Genomic DNA, 22,869 nt, shown 5'->3' on the forward strand with positions numbered 1-22,869 from the left:
CGCTGTGAATACTTTTCATAAGCACTGTATAGCCTTCACCAGTGATACTCTACATCAGTGGTCCTCAACCCTGGCCTACAGGGCCCACTAACAGGCCAGATTTGCAAGATAACTGAAATACATCCCAGGTGATATCATTTGCTGCTCAGTGATTGCAGTACTCTAGTCTGCATCTCCCCAAGGTAATACTTAAAATCTGGCCTGTTAGTGGGCCCTGAGGACCGGAGTTGAGGACCACTGCTCTACATAAACAAATCTACTGGTGTTTAAAACCCAAATCGGTATCGGAACAATATCCCCCCGGACAATATCCCCCGGGAAAACATCCCCCTGGACAATATCCCCCCTGGACAACATCACCCCGGATAATATCCCCCCGGGACAACATCCCCTGAGGAATATCCCCCGGGACAATATCCCCCCGGAAAACATCCCCAGGGACAATATCCCCCCGGAAAACATCCCCCTGGACATAGGGTTAGGGTTAGAGGGGGATATTGTCTAGGGGGATATTGTCCAGGGAGGATATTGTCCAGGGAGATGTTGTCCAGGGAGATGTTGTCCAGGGGGGATATTGTCCGGGGGAATAATGTCCTGGGGATATTGTCTGGGGGGATATGTCCGGGGGGATATTGTCCTAGAATCCCCAAATCCCTGTGCTGTAAGCGCTTGCTGCATCTTCTCCAGTGCTCCACCAGCTAGCAAAAATATGAGAGTGGCCCCATACCTGTTACCTAGACTTATGTTATAGTTCTAGAAACGCCTGTTCCCCAATATCAGGGGTAGTTAGATGTGTAGACTCCCTTGGGGATGGTCCTGCTCTCTCTCAGAGGCCGTTCGGTATCTCCTCTCTCCTTATCTTGTTAGTCTCATGGCTATCCCCGTTGTAATCTCTAGACAGAGCTCATAATCACAGAGAAACTACCATAGTTTAGTATGTAATACCTCCAAAGATTTTATTAAAACAATAGGACACACTCCTATACCTTGGAAAAGGGGGGATGGATGAGCAAGTTTGGGGTGGAGGAACATGACTGGGCTGCGCAGAGCCCTGACCTCAACCCGACAGAACACCTTTGGGATGATCTAGAGCAGAGACTCCGAGCCAGGCCTTCTTGTCCAACATCAGTGCCTGATCTCACAAATTTGCTTCTGGAAGAATCGTTAAACATTTCCTTAGACACACTCCTAAACCTTGTGGACAGCCTTCCCAGAAGAGTTGAAGCTGTTGTAGCTGTAAAGGGTGGGCCGACTCAATATTGAACCCTACGGACTAAGACTGGGATGCCATTAAAGTTAATCTCCATATAAAGGCAGGCGTCCCAATACTTTTGGTAATATAGTGTATATAAAAGCGCACAAGGCCGTGCTCACGCTATGAGACCTTTCTTGGGGTTGCAGTTCATCTGAGTTCCAAAAGGTGGCGATCTCATGTCTATTCAGACAGGAAGTCTCTATGGTAGACAGGAAGTGATGTCTGGTGAAGACAGGAAGTGATGTCAGGTATAAATAAGAATTTCCAGGCGAGGGGTGAGTCTGCAGGAAGTAGAGCAGCGACATTTCTAGAGCTGGCAGAAGAGGCGGTAATAAGATACTACTTTATATTTGCACAGATTGGGGAGTAGAAGTTTCAGATAATGGGAGAGGCTATAAAGAATTCCCGGAGGTGAGCATGGGATGAGGCGATGACAGAGATAGAGGTCATGGGAGGAGCCGAAAGGACGGTTTGGGTGATCTATTGAGACAAAGTTGGTGATGTAGCTCAGAGCAGAACTATGGAAGACTTTGTATGTTGTTAATATTTTTAATTTTTTTTTTGGATTGGGGGAGAGGGGTGGAGGACACTGAACGGAAGCCAGTGGAGGGATTGGGGGAGAGGGGTGGAGGACACTGAACGGAAGCCAGTGGAGGGGTTGGCAGAGAGGGGTGGAGGACACTGAATAGAGGCCAGTGGAGGGATTGGCAGAGAGGGGTGGAGGACACTGAATAGAGGCCAGTGGAGGGATTAGTAGAGAGGGGTGGAGGACACTGAATAGAAACCAGTGGAGGGATCGGCAGAGAGGGGTGGAGGACACTGAATGGAAGCCAATGGAGAGATTGGCAGAGAGGGGTGGAGGACACTGAATAGAGGCCAGTGGAGGGGTTGGAAGAGAGGAGTGGAGGACACTGAATGAAGGATTGGCAGTGAGGGGTGAAGGACACTGAATGAAGGCAGTGGGGGGATTGGCAGAGAGGGTTGGAGGACATTGAATGGAGGCCAGTGGAGAGATTGGTAGAGAGGGATGGAGGACACTAAATAGAAGCCAGTGGAGGGATTGGCAGAGAAGGGAGGAGGACACTGAATGGAAGCCAGTGAATGGATTTGCAGAGAGAGGTAGAGGGCACTGAATGGAGGCCAGTGGAGGACACTGAAAAGAAAACCGTGGAGGGATTGGCAGAGAGGGGTGGAGGACACTGAGTCTTGGTAAGGTGGATGAGTCTGGTAGCAGCATTCATGATAGACTAAAGCCTAGTACACACGCAACAAATTTCCGCCGACCGGTCGTCCGTCTTTTGTCCAGAGTGGTGTCTGTTGGTTGGAATGTGCTCTAGACTGCACACGAATTTTCCCGCACGACGGAATTCTACTTCAGAAGTGATGTCATGTGTTGGTTTGCTTTGTATGTGTTCTTTCTTCTCTGAGCATGCCCAGTCTTGCTCATAAGATTTTTCCCTGTCGAAATCTGTACTGACTGCACGAAAATCGTCTGTGTTTTGACGGAGGACAAAAATTTTATAGCCTGCACACCAGAATTTTTTTGGCCGAAAAGTCCGAGTCGGTTGTCGGAAGCATCATACTAACAAGCCGAAAATCGGCGGATCGGTCGTCGGACGAAAATTCCCGGCCGAATTTCGACGCGTGTGTACGAGGCTTTAAGGGGAGATATCCTGTGTAGAGGTCGGCTGATGGATGGAAGTTGCAGTAGTCAGACGAGAGATGAGCTGGGAGTTAATTAGTTGCTTTGAGGTGTCAATGGTTAGGAAAGGGTGTATTTTGAGTGTGTAGAAGATTGGTACAAGAATGAGAGTTTAGGGAGAGAAGACACTATTGTGGAAAGAGTGGTAGAGGGAATATATTATAGGGAGGACAGAGTAGTAGTCAGTCTGGGAAGAAAAAAGCAGGATGGGAAAATAAAAGGTCACCTACAGTCTGTCAGGAGCTCTGTTTGTACCTTAGTTACGTACCCTGTTTAAAGTGCAAGGGCACTTATTTAAAACAATATAATTATTGGTCTACAGAGAAACATTTATACTTTGCATGACCAATGAGGATGGAGGAGGACCAGAGTGATATGACTGAAAATATACTAAATCTCACCCTGGAGATCATCTACCTGCTGACTGGAGAGGTGAGGAGGGTTCTGGGAGGTCACATGACATCACTCTTATCTCTATTAATAAAACACAGACCTGACCGGAGAGGTGAGGAGGATTCTGGAATTCTAACATGATATTCCTATTGGTTCTCCAATACAGAGATTTCCTCTTCTGAAGTCAGGTGATCATATGACCATCACAGTGCCTCCATGTGACTCCCTAAAACCTGAGAGATACAACATGGAGAAGATTCTAGAAGTCACCAAGAAGATGATGGAGCTGCTGACAGGAGAGGTGAGCGGTGCTGGGAATTCTGGGACATTATCCAGTAACAGACAAGGGATGTGTCTGGATGGTGACTGTATCATTGTGTGTGTCAGGTTCCTATAAGGTGTCAGGATGTCACTGTCTATTTCTCCATGGAGGAGTGGGAGTATTTAGAAGGACACAAGGATCTCTACAAGGACGTCATGATGGAGAATCAGCCGCCCCTCACATCACCGGGTAAGAGGAGACTTTATTGTAAAGGAGAGAGCAGTACGGAGGCTCCACCTAGATCCCCCATCATCTGATAAACACATAGAAACAATGTATTCAGTCAGTGTGTGTGTTTCCTACAGATGGATCCAGTAATGGGAACCCACCAGAGAGATGTCCCCGTCCTCTGTATTCCCGGGATTCCACACAGGAAGATCACACCATCCCTCACCATCATCAGGTAGATGAGGAACAATCACTGATAGTATCATTAGGATCTGTACATTATCTGCATTGTTACCATTGATGTCATTTTTATTATATATTTAGAGTGGAAACCTGGGAGATTCTAAAGTTGAGGTTAAAGAAGAGATAAAAGAGGAGGATGATGAGGATGGGGTGATGGAGAAAGTACGCAAAGATCTGTACCAGGACACCATGGTGGAGTCATCCAGCTACAAAAACCCACCAGAGAGATGTCCCCGTCCTTTATATTCCCGGGATTCCACACAGGAAGATCACACCATCCCCCACCATCATCAGGTAGATGAGGAACAATCACTAATAGTTATATTTTATAGACAAACCTGTTTGTTACAATAAATGTATTTATATATTTAGAGTGAAAATCTCGGGGATGATAATATTGTTAAAAAAGAAGAGAATGGAGTAATGACGGAGCTTTCTGAAGGACACAAGCATCTCTACAAGGACTTAAAGATGGAGCCACCTCATAACATAAACCCACCAGAGAAAAGTCCCAGTCCTCTGTATTCCCGGGATTCCACACAGGAAAGTCTCACCATCCCCCACCATCATCAGGTAGATGAGGAACAATCACTGATAGTATCATTAGGATCTGTACATTATCTGCATTGTTACCATTGATGTCATTTTTATTATATATTCAGAGTGGAAACCTGAGAGGTTCTAAAGTTGAGGTTAAAGAAGAGACAAAAGTGGAGGATGATGAGGATGGGGTGATGGAGGAGTCAGAGATTCTAACAGAACGCACAAATATGTACCAGGACACCATGGAGGAGTCATCCAGCTACAGAAACCCACCAGAGAGATGTCCCCGTCCTCTGTATTTCCGGGATTCCACACAGGAAGATCACACCATCCCTCACCATCATCAGGTAGATGATTGACAGACACTCATAATTATACTTTATATTCAATCGTGTATATTACAATAAATGTTCAACAATATATTGCAGAGTGAAATCCTCGGGGACAATAATATTGCTGTTAAAGAAGAGTATAAAGAGGAGGATGAGGAGTATGGAGTGATGAAGCAGCTTTCTGAAGGACACAAGGACATCATGATGGAGCCATCAAGCAACAGAAACCCACCAGAGAGATGTCCCCGTCCTCTGTATTCCCGGGATTCCACACAGGAAGATCACAACTACTTTCAGCATGCTCCGGTATAAAATGAACAATCATTGGTAGTTATGAGTTATACACAGCATGTTTGTTTCAATAATTGTTTTATTTTATATTCAGAGTGGAAACCTCGGGGATGATAATATTGTTCTTAAAGAAGAGTATAAAGAGGAGGACGAGGAGTATGGAGTGATGGAGGAGTTTTCAGATAGAAACAAGGATGTTATAATGGAGCCACCTGGTAACGGGAACCCATCAGAGAAATGTCCCCGTCCTCTGTATTCCCGGGATTCCACACAGGAAGGTCACACCATCCCCCACCATCATCAGGTAGGTGGAGTTGAGGGTCGGGAACATAAAGTGATTGAACGCTCTGACATGTGGAGACGATGTGTGGACTCTACAATGTAGCACCCTTCTAGGTTGGGGCTAGTGAGAAAGTATAGTTTTGAGCTCTGTTTGCTTACCGGAGGGGCTGCAGGTAAATCGATATTGTTCTCTGCCTACCAAAAAGCAGAATCTGTTAGTGAGGACATGGCTCAGTTTGGTGGGGGGGTGAGTGTAGCACCCTTCTAGGTTGGGGCTAGTGAAATAATATAGTTATTAGCTCTGTCTGCTTACCAGAGGGGCTGCAGGTAAATCTATATTGTTCTCTGCCTACCAGAGAGAAGGATCTGTTAGTGAGGTCTGCTCGTTGTGCTCAGAGTGCAACTCATTCAGTCTAGAGAATGTTTCACACTGGTCCAATAGGGAGGCATGTTGGACAGTGGGAGGAAACCTGACGGATGGGTGCATAGGCATTTGATACAGTCCTGAGGATTGGCAGAGGGCAGGTTGCCACGGTGCATTCTGGGATACTGTATAAAAGACAGGAGCACATGTGCTCGAGGTCTTTCGTCTGGATAGCAGAATCCCGGAGGGAGTGGCTGCCTCCTCCTCTGCAAAGGTGCCATGCGGTCGCAGGAGGTCATCCTGAGGGCCAGAGGAGAGGTTGAGAGGTGCTGAACCTAGAGGTTCCAGGGAAGCTGACTGAGAGGGGAAATCCTGGGACTACAGTATCGTGAAAACAGAGACTCATGTCAAGGGGCCTGACCTGAGGGGGGCCACCCCTGCTCATAGGATAGTCATTGGATGGGTGTCAGCAGAGGAAGAAAGAGGATACTAGGGAGAGTGTCTTGAAGATAACTGATTGTTCATCAAGTCATCTTGAAGATAAGAGACTTAATTCATATTCATCCAAAGTGGCAGGATGAGTCAACAGCCTGACTGTTCCATACCTAAATGCAAAGTAGAGAAGATAGGAGTCCCCAAACACTGTGAATAGTTAAATTAGAGTATCCCACTATTTCCTTCTCCTATCCCCATTATACAATAAACAACAAAGACAACCAAATACCCCTGGACTGATTATTGGAGTGTGAGCCAAGAAGAATTAAGAAATTGTATTTGCTTATAGCCGTGTGCTGGTAACCAGGCGGGACCCGCAGAGTGAATATCTAGCAGTCCTCACGGGGGGCAGTGCTACATCAAGATGATATTTTCTATGTGATCTCACTTCATAAATACTTCTATGTTACAGATGTTATTTTCTGCCATTCTGTTGGTTTAGGGTGAAGATCTGATGAAGATGAAAGTTGAGGGTGAAGTAGAAGAGACGTATGTGAGGGATGATCAGCAATATACAGAGGAGGCTGGAATGACGAGGACATTCATAGAGGAGGACACTCCTACAGAGATCAGCACAGGTGACCCATAATATATTCTTCTCTTATCTCTACTCTGTTACTGCACACTGATTGGTTCAGATAGAGCGGGAACTGAGTGATATCAGTCAAAAATAGGTATATAATGGTCCCCTCCCTGTATTGATACCTGTCCTGGGGTTCAGCTGACAGTATTAGGTTGTGTGTCACTCCTAGTTAGAGTAGCACTGATATGAGAACACAGATTGAGCCTTTCTTAGGTTGGTCCCTCTTCTTCCAGCAGACTTATAGCTAAATGTTACCATAAAACTCTAATAAACATCTCATTGGGATAAGGAGTAACACTAAAACGCGTATCTTTCCATTCGAAAATATTGCTACAAACATCTTCGAGTGGTGCTTATCACCAGAAGACTAGTGCCTCTTGTTCTATTGCTAAAGGGTCTTCAAGTCAGGACTTCTGCTCTCTGATGATAAACGAGAGGTTCAATGACCCAGTTCCTAGGCTTGTGGTTGTGTAAAGAGCATGGACCTCCCAGTCCCCATTGGTTCCTGCTCTTCTGACAAGGCTGTGTAAATGTAGAAGTGATTTGGGAGGAGGACCAAAGGCCCTTTGACTGAAGAGGGGAAGAGTCCCAGCTGGTTGGGACATCCACAGAGAACATCTGCTCACTCAGATATGAGAGGGTTAGTTCACTTACATCAAGATTCTATCTGGATCAGGTAGATATATTGACGATGTTTTTATATTTTTCCAGGACACGCCATGGAGAAACCCTTAAAGGTTCCTCTCACTTTAGCTCCAGGTTGTAAAGTGGAAGATGAGGACATCACACAAAATCAGATGGAGGAAGGAGAGAAATGTTTGTCACCGATGTCCTTTCTTTCTGAACATCAGCAATTGCACGCGGGTGAGAAGAAACACGTCTGCTCTCAGTGCGGGAAGGGTTTTCCACGAAGATATGACTTTAATTTACATCTGAGATCTCACACAGGGGAGAAGCCATATCCCTGTCCTCAGTGTGGAAAATGTTTTTCAATAAAATCAAACCGTGCAAAACATCAAAGAACCCACACGGGTGAGAGGCCATTTCCCTGCCTTGAGTGCGGGAGATGTTTTACACAGAAGGCCCATCTTATTTCGCATCAGAGGTCTCACCCGGGTGAACGGCCGTATTGCTGTTTCCAGTGTGGAAATTCTTTTAAAGAAAAATCCGACCTTCTAAAGCATCAAAGTACTCACACGGGGGAGAAGCCATATTCCTGCCTGAGTGCGGGAAATGTTATTCATGGAAATCAGACCTTGCTACACATCAAAGATCTGCCACAGGGGAATAGCGCTGTTCTTGCCCTGAGTGGTGGATACGTTTTTCTCTCAAGTCCCATCCTTACAAACCTTTGAGGTCTCACACAGGTGAGAAACCCCATTTCTGTTCTGAGTGTGGAGAATGTTTTCGAGAAAAGAAAACTACAACATCCAACAACTCTCACATGGGTGAGAAGGCATATTCCTGCCCTGAGTGCGGGAAATGTTTTTCACAGAATGCCCATCCTAAGAATTCACACGGGTGAGAAGCCGTATTCCTCTGAGTGTGGAAAATGTTTTTCACTCCAGTACGAGTTTAGCAAACACTGTAGGTCTCACACAGGTGAGTAGATGCGTAGCATCTTAGTGTAGAAAACGTCCTCCATGAAAGCCCAATCTTACTGAACATCAGATATACTACACATGGGAAAAGCTGTATTCCTGTCCTGAGTGCGGGAAATGTTTATCCACAAAAATCAGAACCTGTCAAACATAAATAATCTCACACGGGGGAGAAGCCGTATTCCTGCCCTGAGTGTGGGAAATGTTTTTCACAGAAGTTCTATCTTCTCCAACATCCGAGAACCCACGCAACCCTGGAGGTGTATTGGTCTTCTGAGTGTGGGAAATGTCTTCTATATGGATCATATTTTTGCGGTACATCAGAGATCTCACACTGGGAAGAAGCCCATCTTGATATACACCTCAGAAAACACGTCTCTGATCTTTATCATGGAAGAAACACTTATTTGTGCCACTTCTGTCTGAAAGTAGAAAATATGATATTTCCAGATGTAGCATTTCATATTTACCTCAAATAAAATGCAAATTAAATCTTGTGTCTTAGTAGTTTTGTTTTACCAGCTTGCACTTGTTGGAACAGCCGACTCTCCCCCTTCTCATAAATCTCAGGGCATCTGTAGTATACTACAATGATAAGTCTATCAGTTCATAGGCCCATCTATCACTCCTTCCGTAATTCCTCCTCCGCACCATCACCACCTCCATCCACATCACCATCACCACCTCCAAACACATCACCACCTCCATCCACATCACCATCACCACCTCCAACCACATCACCACCTCCATCCACATCACCATCACCACCTCCAACCACATCACCACCTCCATCCACATCACCATCACCACCTCCAACCACATCCACATCACCACCTCCAACCACATCCACATCACCACCTCCAACCACATCACCACCTCTAACCATATCTCCACCTCCTAACCACATTACCATCACCACCTCCAACCACATCACCACCTCTAACCATATTTCCACCTCTAACCACATTACCATTACCCCCTACAACCACATCACCACCTCCATCCACATCACCACTTCCATCCACATCACCACTTCCATCCACATCACCACTTCCATCCACATCACCACTTCTATCCACATCACCACTTCCATCCACATCACCACTTCCATCCACATCACCACCACCATCCACATCACCACCACCAACCACATCTCCACCTCCAACCACATCACCATCACCACCTCCAACCACACCACCATTACCCCCTACAACCACATCACCACCTCCATCCACATTACCACTTCCAACCACATCACCACCTGCATCCACATCACCATCACCACCTCCATCCACATCATCATCTCCAACCACATCACCATCCCCACTTCCATCCATATCACCACCTCCAACCACATCACCATCACCACTTCCATCCATATCACCACCTCCAACCACATCACCATCACCACTTCCATCCATATCACCACCTCCAACCACATCATCACTACCTCCATCCACATCATCATCTCCAACCACATCGTCACCATCACCACCTCCAACCACATTATCATCACTACCTCCATCCACATCATCATCTCCAACCACATCACCATCACCACTTCCATCCATATCACTACCTCCAACCACATCACCATCACCACTCCCATCCATATCACCACCTCCAACCACATCACCATAACCACTTCCATCCACATCACCACCACCAACCACATCATCACTACCTCCATCCACATCACCACCACCAACCACATCATCACTACCTCCATCCACATCACCACCTCCAACCACATCGTCACCATCACCACCTCTAACCACATTATCATCACTACCTCCATCCACATCACCACCTCCAACCACATCACCATCTCCAACCACATCACTATCACCATCTCCAACCACATCACTATCACCATCTCCAACCACATCACTATCACCATCTCCAACCACATCACTATCACCTCCTCCAACCACATCATCATCACCACCTCCAACCACAAGATATTTTGCATTTTCTTTTTTCGGCCCTCTAATTATTGCAGTAACTCATTACTATAATAATATGCTTTTCCTGAACAGGATTGCTGTGTATACAAACTATTTACTTTCACAGGAAAAACAATATGAGCCATATAGAGTATTATAAATGTACACTATATTACTAAAAGTATTGGGACACCTTTACACGCACATGAACTTTAATAGCGTCTTAGTCCGTAGGGTTCAATATTGAGTTGGCTCCACCCTTTGCAGCTATAACAGCTTCAACTCTTCTGGGAAGGCTGTCCACAAGGTTTAGGAGTGTGTCTATGGGAATGTTTCACCATTCTTCCATAAGCGCATTTGTGAGGTCAGGCACTGATGTTGGATGAGAAGGCCTGGCTCACAGTCTCCGCTCTAAATCATCCCAAAGGTGTTTTATCGGGTTGAGGTCAGGACTCTGTGCAGGCCAGTCAAGTTCCTCCATTCCAAACTCGCTCATCCATGTCTTTATGAACCTTGCTTTGTGCACTGATGTACAGTCATGTTGGAACAGGAAGGGGCCATCCCCAAACTTTTCCCACAAAGTTGGGGGCATGAAAATGTCCAAGATGTCTTTGTTAGACCTTGGCTGGGAATTGATCTTGTGGTCTGGATCGTTTCCCTGCTGCCTGAGCCACTAGGGGATTCCTAGGCTGGGCTTGGTTCTCACTATCGTCTACCTTTTAGTATGAGACTCTTGCTCCACCCAGTGGCCAGCTGTAGCTAGTTACCATGTCCACTGACCTATATATACCCTCTTCCACTTCCTGTTAATGCCTTCGTATAGGTTTAGCTTCCTGTTGGCTGCTTTTTGTTTGGTCTCCTTTTCTGACCTTGGCTATTCCTGACCTTTCTTTGGATCATCCCATTCGGACTATACGGACTCTGGTTATCGAACTTGACTGGCTCTTGACCTTTCTTTGGATCACCCCTTTGGACTATACGGACTTAGGTTATCGAACTCGGCTGGCACTTGACCTTTCTTTGGATCACCCCTTTGGACTATATAGACTCCGGTTATCGACACCCCTGACCTCCCTCCTGGACTTCTCTTCCTTGGAACTCGGCTTCAGACCTATCTCTCCTAAGGGTGAGTCCTTTATGTTTGTTGTTTCTGAGGTTTTACTTGCTGCACTCACATTTGTGGTCCCGATATTTCGGCTGCAGGACTCCACCCGCTCCTCCTTCTGACCCCGGGATAACAAGACTACCGGTCAGGAATCCGGAGGGACGGGTGGCGTTCCTGGCTGGCCTAACAGTCTTGGTATGCTGACGCCTTAAGAGTTACCTTCACTGCAATTAAGGGGCCAAGCCCAACCCCTGAAGAACAAGCTCACACCATAATCCCCCCCTCTACCAAATGATTTTGATCAGTGCACAAAGCAAGGTCCATAAAGACACAGATGAGCGAGTTTGGGGTGGAGGAACTTGACTAGCCTGTAAAGAGTCCTGACCTCACCCCGATAGAACACCTTTGGGATGAACTAGAGCAGGGACTGTGTGCCAGGCCTTCTCATTCAACATCAATGCCTGACCTCCCAAATGCGCTTCTAAAAGAATGGTGAAAAATTCCCATAGATACACTCCTAAACCGTGGACAGCCTTCCCAGAAGATTTGAAGCTGTTATATCTGTAAAGGGTGGGCCAACTCAATATTGAACCCTACGGACTAAGACTGGGATGCCATTACAGTTCAGTTACATTTCACTTGTTTACAGTGCGTGAAAAGGTAGGTGTCCCAATACTTTTGGTAATATAGTGTACATGTTTACGCACATTTAAATGCTATCTATCCTTTATGGCTGAAGAAAATTGAGAATAATCTCAATGCAATAGGGGTAAGCTAAAAGGCATTTACCTCTGCTATAGCTGGTCCACAATATCCTTAGTGAACAGGACTCCCAGCATTAAATGATCACAGGAAAACAGGTTCTTAGCAATCTCTCCTTTACTCTGATAATGGTGCTTTAGTGTTGTCTCAATGTAGAGTCCTTCATTCTGCTTTTTGCTGCAGGCCCAATCCAGTTGTTTTTTGCAGGTAGTGGGTGGAGCTTGCTGGGTCCCTCCCCACAGCTCTGTTCTCCGCACAGACTATATACAGTATACAGGTGTAAAGTAAGGGTGTTGACTATTCTTCGCAGCCATTTCATACGCAATCCAGGATACTATAGCCGACTTCTAAAGTGGTCAGTGCTCATGCCGTGAATCTAAGTGCTCCAGGTAGATACATAATGATCACATTTTATCATGATTCTTCCATGTGTTGTAGATGATGATGTTCGGTAACCCATTCTTCAATGGTGTTGGTAGTATTCGTTGTGCAATGCCTAGGTATTAATAGTTTAAAAAAAGGACCATGCTTCCTAGCAATCAGGAGCAGCACGCCTTATATTCTGATAAATAATCTAAATGTAGAGAGGGCCTCTGGCCTACATGGCCATTGTAGATACTTTTGGCTGTGGAAACAGGCCATGGGCACACGGACCCATAGCCCCATACACAACAATCTGTGATGCCCATTTCTTCTGCTATCAGCACATCAATTTCAAGGACAATACGTATACTTGCTGCCTAATATACCCCACCCACTTTTAGATGCCTTTGTAACGAGATTGTAGGCAGGTGCAGTATGCTTTCTCAACTGTGGGTGGCGCTCTTCCGCAGCGGCACTGCATTTGGAGAGGAAATCAAGAGGAACATAGTTCCTCTGTGGTTCCCTGGGTCACTGGGGAAGTATCTGATTGGATGCTGCTACCTGGTGATGTGACTTTGGCAGCCATCATGGGATCTAAAGCCCTGGCTCCCAGGTTTGGCGCACATTTTCGAGTTGGAAGTATATGGACAGGTACCCCACTGGGTAGAGACAGCACTAGTGGCAGAGAAGCGTAGGGTTGGCAACTTCTCTAGACATCTGCCAGTTGGGCACAACCTCTCTACAGACGCTGTCAGTTTGGGTGCCCTCTGCTCTCTATACGCTGTTGGAACTGTGATTCCCAGTTGGGCTACCATCCCACCGGGTTATTTGTGAACTGTCTCTGCATTATGTCAACACAAGTTCTTTCATTGCACTGGGACTGAGTGTGATATTCCGCTGCACTGCGCTGCAACCCACCTAAACTTGACGAATACCGAAGTTCAATGGCTCTAACATTCCCTTGGCAAAGTGGGAGAGGCTGGAAAGTGCCTGTATCAGGTTCTGACCCGTATGGTGGCGGAGTTGGCTATTAACACCCTAGAGGATGACTCCTGCCATGGTGACTGCTCTACCAGAACATGAGCGAGCTACCCTGAAACAAATTGGATCACACCTGGAAGGCTTGTTTAGCGAGAAAATACCGCTTACAAAGCTGAGGTAAAGGTTCTTCCTAAGGAAGCGTCAGGAGGAAGAGAATCTCACCAATTATGTGGTAGCTGTGCAGAGGCGCCTGGAGAAGAGGGATGTGTGCAGCTGCTCTGACATCAGTGATGCAGACCACATGTTAAGGGACCAGTTGATAGCAGGCTTGAAAGCTGGTCCAGTCCAAAGGGTCTCACAAGAGAAAGTTAAGTGCAACCCGCCACCTCCTTCCACAATGCGGTGGTGGACATGGTTGCGTGGGAATAGGAAGAAGCATGCGGCAGTAGCAGTAACCAAGAACTTTGTATACTTTAAAGAGGAGGCCCTGGCACCTTCGCCCCTGTCAGCTATGCAAACCGTGCTGACGAAACTTGCTCAGGATGTGGCTGCCTTAAAGCAAGAGGTAGCCTCCTCTAAGAAGGCCTACCCCATGGGGGAGAGAACCCACTGCACAGGGACCCCAAAGAGGACTGAAAATGTTGGTGATGCAGCCACTATGGACACATATCCAAGAACTGTGCGCAGTCTGGATTTGGAAACCTCTCCAGGCCGTCTTTAAACTACTGACTCCCGGGGGAGAGGGACGACCCTTGAGAGCAGGGATCCTCAACCTATGGGCCTCCAGCTGTTGCGGAACTACACATCCCATGAGGCATTGTAAAACTCTGACATTCACAGACATGACTAGGCATGATGGGAATTGTAGTTCCTGAACAACTGGAGGGCCATAGTTGGAAGACCCCTGCTCAAGACCAACAATCCAAAGTCCCAGCAAGTCAGAGGCCACGGTTGCAACAAGCCCTGTTGTAGATGCCTTAGCCAACGGCCAAGAAGTGCCATGCTGTAACGCTCCTGCGTTTTCTGAAACAAGATGGATTTGCAGCTGCAGAAAAACTCCACTCAGTAGTCATGTAGAGATACGTTGAAATACCAATTCCAACTCCCAAGACTCATCACTGTGGTCTGTCTGATTCAGCATACAAATATACACACTCAATAAGATGTTCCTGGAGTGATAGATGTATATAGCAGTATAGTGGTGATGAGTTGAAGAGACAGGTATGAACAGTGACAAATAGGTGAACAGCACTTGAGAGAAATGTTCATGAGAGTATAGATGGTAACAGGTAGGATGCAGATAGGTTAGCAATCATGTATGGTAGTAGGTGGTAGGACAGCAGATGACATACAGGAGAGACTAACCCAGTGCAAGGATAGATGTTAGTAGGCTCAAGAGCTAGCAATCTAAAACAACAGTGCAGATGATAGTTACAGTCTTTAATATGCAGAGCTAGATAGTGTAAGCTTAGTAGGAAGGTTATGGAGGATTCCCCTGTGGGGTACTTATCACTAATAGCAAGCAGTAGTAGAGAGGTTCGGTATGAGCGAGTGATCCGGTAGCGGGATACAGGGATCAGCAGCAAGGTTCCGACAGCGAGGTACGCTTGTAAGCATATGAGCTTCAAGGCAGGTTGAACGAACATGTGAGTGAGAACGCCGGCGGTTGAAATAGCCGCTCTGCGGCGCTCAGTGATGACAGTATCGGTCTTAAAGGTGTATGCGCACTCAGCAGAAGAGAATGGTGGGACGCATACACTGAATTGGAAAGTGGAATAAGGGTACCAGAGGTACCAGAACATTACACATGCCTGATTGACACCGGCTTAGATGGCACGGTCATGGAGTATGACTTCTCTGTACATAGATTTGGAGCACAAGAACAGTTAGACCCCCTGCTGGCTACCCCTCCCAGAGGTCAATATTTTACCCATTCTGGTGGAAGGCATCACCTGGGTGAGGATCCAAATCTAAGACCAGGTGGTGGTTGCAGTGCCTGTTGTGCTGGGCATGAATGTTTTAAAGGACCTGGACTTACCCCACCTGTTGGCCAAATATAAACACTCGGGCTAACATGGTTGCGGCCTGTGGGCTGCATGGCTTCGAGTACTCTATTCCTACAAGGCCCTGCACAAAGCCACCAAGAAGCAACTGGAGCAGGTAGGGGTATTCTTTGTACCCCCAAGCAAAAGCTCCTCTTACAAGAAGTGTTCTGGTTGTACACTGTTGTGGCCCAGGAAAATTACAAGTGGCCACCATTATGGTAGAACCCCACAAAGATCCAGTAACATCGGGAGAGTGGCTGGCGGGCCGAACCCTATACAAGGTCCAATGAGGAAGGGTCTTGGTGCAACTGGTTAACCTGGGAACCACACCAATACTGCTGACCAGGCACGCCATCCTGGCTAATTTCTATGCGGTGCCTCACCACTGTTTTTCTGAGGCCCAACCAGGGATGGAAGCAATCTGCGCCCTTCTTCAGGCAGCTATGGCTTCCTGGGACGAAACCCAATACAGGTCTCTGCTAGAGCAGCTGAACATTCCCTTCAAAGACTTTTCCCTACCCCAACAGAGAGTGCTGCATTAGTTGCTGAAAAAACACCTGCTGGTGTTTGCCACCAGTCCAAAGGATTAAGGGTTCATCAAAGCCATTGACCACCCCATACACACGGGAGGATGTATAGTCACATTCCCCCAGCATTGTGCCAAAAAGTCAAAGAGTTACTTTGCAATACGCTTCAGAGTGGAGTGATCAAAGAAAGCCACATTCCATGGGCCGCTCCTGTTGTCCTGCTGGAAACGAAAGATGGAACCCTACAGTTCTGTGTGAACTACTATAAGCTGATCACATGCACCCCCCCCCCCCAGCCTCCCCGGTATGCCTACCCACTTCCTTAGGTCGAGGAATCCCTGATGGCCCTTGTGCAAGCCAAGCTCTTCTCCACCCTTGAGCTAGCCATGGGCTACTGGCAAGTCCCAAGGTGAGACCAGGACAGAGAGAAATCAGCCATTTTTTTTTGCACTATTGGGAATATTTAAATTTAACCGCATGCCCTTTGGCCTCAGTAATAATCCTAGTACCTTCCAGCGCTTAATGGAAAGATGTCTTGGGGGCTTTAATTTTGAGACCACATTTGTTTATCTCAGTGACATCATCATCTTTTCCAAGACATTTGAAGAACATGTGAAGCATCTGGCCTGGGTGTTCTCTCGTTTGTCACAATACGGACTAAAGCTTAAATCCAGGAAGTGCCACATGATGAGACAAGATTCAGTACTTGGGGCATGTTGTTTGTGGCCAGAGACGTCTCGCCCGACCAAGCCAAGGTGCAAACTGTCTAGGACTGGCACCCTCAAAGAACTGTCATGGAGCACCCAGGGGAGGACGTGGACTTTATTTGGAAGGATATAAAAGTTGCCCCTGTGCTACCCATGCCGGCTGCCTTACGCACCATTGAGGAACAAGACAGAAAACGCTGAACTTTATAGCCAAGAGTAGTGGCTGCTGATCCAGCAGAAGGATCCAGACCTGATACAGGTACAACGCTATCTCGCTCGAAGATACTAACCCACCTCCGCAGAATGCCAGAAGCTGTCCCCTGTCGCTCGGGTTCTACTGAGATAGTGGGACCGACTAGAATTGCAGGACAAGGTGTTCTACTGCCAGGCATGAATCCCCTCCCCGCAGTAGGATATTCTCCAAGCTATGGTCCCCCAATCACATATCCTACAGCTCTGCCAAGTACTTGACAAAACAGGCGGCCATTTTGGGGCTGATCAGACTGAACCGCTGGTGCAGGGGTACTTCTTCTGCCCTTATTTGTCCAAATGGGGGCACAAAGCTTGTCAAGAGTGAAAAAGCTGTGCCAAACACAAGGCTCCCTATGAAAAAACCATGCCCATGATCTTTACCACCTCTGAGCCTTTTGAATTGGTCACCATGGACTTCCTGACAAAATCCAGTGCTCCTTCTGGCTATCAATATGCGTTGGTCTTTGTCAACCTCTTCACCAAATTTGTGGTGGAGGTGCCTACCAAGGACCAAACAGCTGTTACTACCTCCAAACGTTTCTGAGAGTACATTGTCTAACCTTATATATATCTGCCAAAAGCAAATCCTGTCGGACCAAGGCCCAAACTTTGAGTCCATAATCATGACTGAACTCTGTCGCTTGAGTATTTGTAAATCTCATACCACTCCTTACCACCCTCAGAGCAATAGCACCTATAAACAATTTGATTGCATCCTTCTAGGAGTGCTGCGAACCCTAGAGCTAAGTTACTACGATGGGTGGCACCAACACGTGGGGGTCATAGGAAGGGTCTACAACAACATGGTCCAAAACTCTACAGGACACACTCCCTTCTTCCTGATGTTTGGGCAGTACGGTGGGATGCCTGTGGACCTCCTGTTGGGTACACTGGATCACCTCCCACCCAGAACATCTAGTTCTTGGGTAAAGGATCATTGGGAGCGGATGGAAAAAGCCAAGCAGTTGGTGTTGGGCAAGCACAAGGAGATGGCTTCCGACCTGTCTTGGAAGAATTGCCCCTATGACCGGGTATTGTTAAAGAATGCCAAGCACACTTGAGATAGCAAGCTAAAGCCCAAACGGGAACGCACCCATATTGGGTGGTGGGGCAACCTTTTCCACTTACTCCTGTCTAAGATCTGGTCTTGGGGGGGCCTGACCCCGTGAAGAAATGACTACATTGAAATATGCTGAGATCTTTTGTGTTCTAAGTGAGAGCTGCATCAGAAAACCCAATCTAGTGAGATCAGGCATTGATGTTGGATTAGAGAGCCTGGCTTGCAGTCTGTGCTCTAATTCATCCTAAAGGTGATTGATGGGGTTGATGTGCAGGCCAGTCAAGTTCCTCCACTCATTCAACCATGTATCCATGTATTCATCCATTGTATTTTTAGACCTTGCTTTGTGCACTGGTCCAAATCATTTGGTGGAGGGGGATTATGGTGTGGGGTTATTTTTCAGGGGTTGGGCTTGGCCCCTTAGTTCCAGTGAAGGGAACTCTTAAGGTGTCAGCATACCAAGAAATTTTGAACAATTTCATGCTCCCAACTTTGTGGGAAGAGTTTGGGGGTGGCCCCTTCCTGTTCCAACATGACTGCGCACCAGTGCACAAAGCAAGGTCCATAAAGACATGGATGAGCGAGTTTGGGGTGGAAGAACTTGACTGGCCTGCACAGAGTCCTGATCTCAACCCGAAAGGAACACCTTTGGGATGAATTGGAGTGGAGACTGTGAGCCAGGCCTTCTGTTCAACATCAGTGCCTTACCTCACAAATGCGCTTCTGGAGGAATGGTCAAACATTCCCATAGACACACTCCTAAACCTTGTGGACAGCCTTCCCAGAAGAGTTGAAGCTGTTATACCTGCAAAAGGTGGGCCAACTCATTACTGAACCCTACGGACTGGTGAGAACCTCTGTTATGTGAATATAAAGTCAACAGAAAAAGTCTCTGGGTCAGGCAGAGCCTATTTAAGGCCCTGGCTCCCAGGTTTAGCATGACTTTGCGAGTTCGTAGAGTAGGGACAGGTCCCCCACCTGGTAAGGACAGCACTAGTGGCAGGGAAAGATTTAGGATGAAGAGGGAAAGCATAGGGCTCACAACTTCGCTGGACACCTTCCGCTTGAGCACAAGATTGCAAGGCCACGTTCTTCCCCTCTCTACAGACGCTGTCAGTTTGGCAGCACTCTGCGCTCTACTCACTGCTGGAACTGTGAGTTTCCCCTGGTTGGACTGCCATCCCACTGGGTTATTTGTGAACTGTTTCTGAATTATTTCAATACAAATTCTTTCATTGCACTGAGACGGGGTGTGTTATTCTGGCACACCGTGCTGCAATCCACCTACAAGATAATCAATATTATTCATTGTACCTGTCAGTGGTCTTAATGTTATGGCTGATCGGTGTACAGTACACAGATGAAACCGCACAAGGCCGTAACCCTACGAGGCGTTTTTTGGGGTTGCAGTTCCTTTGAGCTCCACAAGGTGGTGATCTCACTTCTGCCCAAACAGGAAGTCTCTATGGAAGACAGGAAGTGATGTCAGGTATAAATAGAAAATTACGAGTGAAAGCTGAGTCGTGTGGAGGTACTGAGGAGACATTGCTGGAACTGGCAGCAGAGGAGGTAATAAGATATTACTTTCTATTTACACAGATCGGGTGGAAGTTCTAGAGGATGGGAGAGGCTCTGAAAAAGTCCCAGAGGTGAGCATGGGAGGAGGTGATCAGGGCGATAGAGAGCAGGAGGTCATGGGAGGAGCGGAGAGGATGGTTTGGGTGATATATCGAGATTAAGTTGGGGATGTAGCTCAGGGCAGAGCTAGGTATGGCTTTGTGTTTTTGCTAATATTTTGTTTTTTTGAGGGATTTTTTTTTTTGGATTGTCAGAGAGGGGTGGAGGACACTGAATGGAAGCCAGTGGAGGGCTTTGTAGAGAGGAGTTGAGGACATTGAATGGAAGCCAGTGGAGGGATTGGCAGAGAGGGTGGAAGACAATGAATGCAGGCCAGTGGAGTGATTGGCAGAGATGCATGGAGGATAGTGAATAGAAGCCAGTGGCGGGATTGGCAGAGAGGGCTGGAGGACACTGAATGGTGGCTAGTGGAGTGATTGGCAGAGAGTGGTGGAATATAGTGAATAGAAGCCAGTGGAGGGATTGGCAGAAAGGGGTGGAGGACACTGAATGGAGGCCAGTGGAGGGATTGGTAGAGAGGGGTGGAGGACACTGAATGGAAGCCAGTGGAGGGATTGGCAGAGAGGGGTAGAGGACACTGAATGGAAGCCAGTGGAGGGATTGGCAGAGAGTGGTGGAGGATAGTGAATAGAAGCCAGTGGAGACATTGGCATAGAGGGGGGAAGGATGCTGATAAGGTGGATGTGTCTGGTAGCAGCATTCCTGATAGACAGAAGGGGGGGGGGTCGGTCAACAGAGGGGAGTTCTGTAGTCATATAACATCATGTGACAACCAATTACAGTGCTCATATAACTTGAATGCCCGCTTTCGCCTACCGGCATTTGAAAACGCTCCCAAAGGGCCAAGAGGCAGTGGCGGGAAGGGGTCAATTGCATGGATGCTTATGTAAAAAATTGACACTCTGGATAAAAATTGACATTGCAAGAGTGCTTAACCCCAAAGGTTGCTCTAAGCTTATAGGAATACGGGATGAAGAAGTCTCTGAAAATCAATCTATTAGAAAGTGATATGAAGCATATTCAGCTTTCTGTGCTGGCAGATTACAAAAGCTCAAAACAAAATAGATGTTGTAAATAAAATGGAATTTCTGATCCGACAGGCCAAAGGGTAAGAGGCTGCCAGAGCCCAAAACCATAGCAAACCCTAAACTGAATGTTCCTCTGTGTGTAATCCCACTGGGGACCGTTCTTACGCGATAAAAAGGATGTGTCTGGATGGTGACTGTATCATTGTGTGTGTCAGGTTCCTATAAGGTGTCAGGATGTCACTGTCTATTTCTCCATGGAGGAGTGGGAGTATTTAGAAGGACACAAGGATCTCTACAAGGACGTCATGATGGAGAATCAGCCGCCCCTCACATCACCGGGTAAGAGGAGACTTTATTGTAAAGGAGAGAGCAGTACGGAGGGTCCACCTAGATCCCCCATCATCTGATAAACACATAGAAACAATGTATTCAGTCAGTGTGTGTGTTTCCTACAGATGGAACCAGTAATGGGAACCCACCAGAGAGATGTCCCCGTCCTCTGTATTCCCGGGATTCCACACAGGTCAATATTAAAGAAGAGATAAAAGAGGAGGATGATGAGGATGGGGTGATGGAGGAGTTAGAGTATTCAAAAGGACACAAAAATCTGTACCAGGATACCATGGTGGAGTCATCCAAGTACAGAATCCCAGAGAGATTTCCCCGTCCTCTGTATTCTCGGGATTCCACACAGGAAGATCACACCATCCCCCACCATCATCAGGTAGATGATTGACAATTATTGGTAGTCATGAATTACACACAAGCATGTTTGTTGCAATGAATCTTTTATTATTTATCCAGAATGATATCCTTGAGGATTATAATATTGTTGTTAAAGAAGAGTATAAAGAGGAGGATGAGGAGTACGGTGTGATGACGGTGCTTTCTGAAGGACACAAGGACATTATGATGGCGCCACCTAATAACATAAACCCACCAGAGAGATGTCCCCGTCCTCTGTATTCCCGGGATTCCACACAGGAAGGTCACACCATCCCCCACCATCATCAGGTGGGTGGAGTTGAGGGTCGGGAACATAAAGTGATTGAACACTCTGACATGTGGAGACGATGTGTGGACTCTACAAGATGATATTTTCTATGTGATCTCACATCATAAATACTTCTATGTTACAGATGTTATTTTCTGCCATTCTGTTGGTTTAGGGTGAAGATCTGATGAAGATGAAAGTTGAGGATGAAGAAGAAGAGACGTATGTGAGGGATGATCAGCAATATACGGAGGAGGCTGGAATGATGAGGACATTCATAGAGGAGGACACTCCTACAGAGATCAGCACAGGTGACCCATAATATATTCTTCTCTTATCTCTGCTCTGTTACTGCTCACTGATTGGTCCAGAGTAGGGCAGGAGCTGAGGGATATCAGCCAAAAATAGGTTTATAATTGGTCACCTCCCTGTACTGATACCCGTCCTGGGGTTCAGCTGGCAGTATTAGGTTGGGTGTCACTCCTAGTTACAGTAGCACAGATATGAGAACACAGATTGAACCTTTCTTAGGTTGGTTCCTCTTCTTCCAGCAGACTTATAGCTAAATGTTACCATAAATATCTATTAATAATTTAATTGGGATAAGGGGTAACATTAAAAAAAACTATCTTTCCAGGAGAAAAACACTGCTGCAAGTTCCCTCCAGTGCTGCATATCACCAGAAGCCTAGGCCTATGGTCACTTGTTCTATGGTAAAGGTTCTTCAAGTCTGAACTTTGACCCTCTTGTTTATCAGTTCCTAGGCTTGTGGTTGTGTAAAGAGCATGGACCTCCCAGTCCCCATTGGTTGCTGCTCTTCTGACAAGGCTGTGTAAATGTAGAAGTGATCTGGGAGGAGGACCAAAGGCCCTTTGACTGAAGAGGGG

The 22,869-nt window shown here is 46.8% G+C and overlaps 3 protein-coding genes and 1 pseudogene across 4 annotated transcripts in view; 3 read left to right on the forward strand and 1 right to left on the reverse strand.

Annotated features, from left to right (window-relative positions):
* The window catches only part of LOC309562972 (uncharacterized protein), a 581,033-nt gene that overhangs the window by 439,239 nt on the left and 118,925 nt on the right, over positions 1–22,869 (forward strand).
* LOC309562915 (uncharacterized protein) overlaps positions 1–22,869 on the reverse strand; it is a 523,709-nt gene that overhangs the window by 129,962 nt on the left and 370,878 nt on the right. The gene's annotated exons all lie outside the window — the stretch shown is intronic.
* On the forward strand, positions 3,598–22,746 carry LOC309563986 (uncharacterized protein; the record flags this gene model as incomplete). The annotated part of the gene is made up of 4 exons (XM_082268615.1): positions 3,598–3,651; positions 21,204–21,327; positions 21,444–21,660; positions 22,740–22,746. 4 exons carry the CDS (start codon positions 3,598–3,600, stop codon positions 22,744–22,746), a joined length of 402 nt encoding a protein of 133 aa, XP_082124741.1.
* On the forward strand, positions 3,717–8,352 carry LOC309563987 (annotated as a pseudogene). Its single transcript, XR_014226229.1, has 5 exons — positions 3,717–3,861; positions 3,978–4,075; positions 5,055–5,264; positions 6,839–6,968; positions 7,685–8,352. The product of XR_014226229.1 is annotated as an uncharacterized misc_RNA (transcript).

The sequence above is a fragment of the Pelophylax lessonae genome (assembly GCF_965119305.1).
Source record: "Pelophylax lessonae genome assembly, chromosome: 9".
NCBI classification, from domain to species: Eukaryota; Metazoa; Chordata; class Amphibia; order Anura; family Ranidae; genus Pelophylax; species Pelophylax lessonae.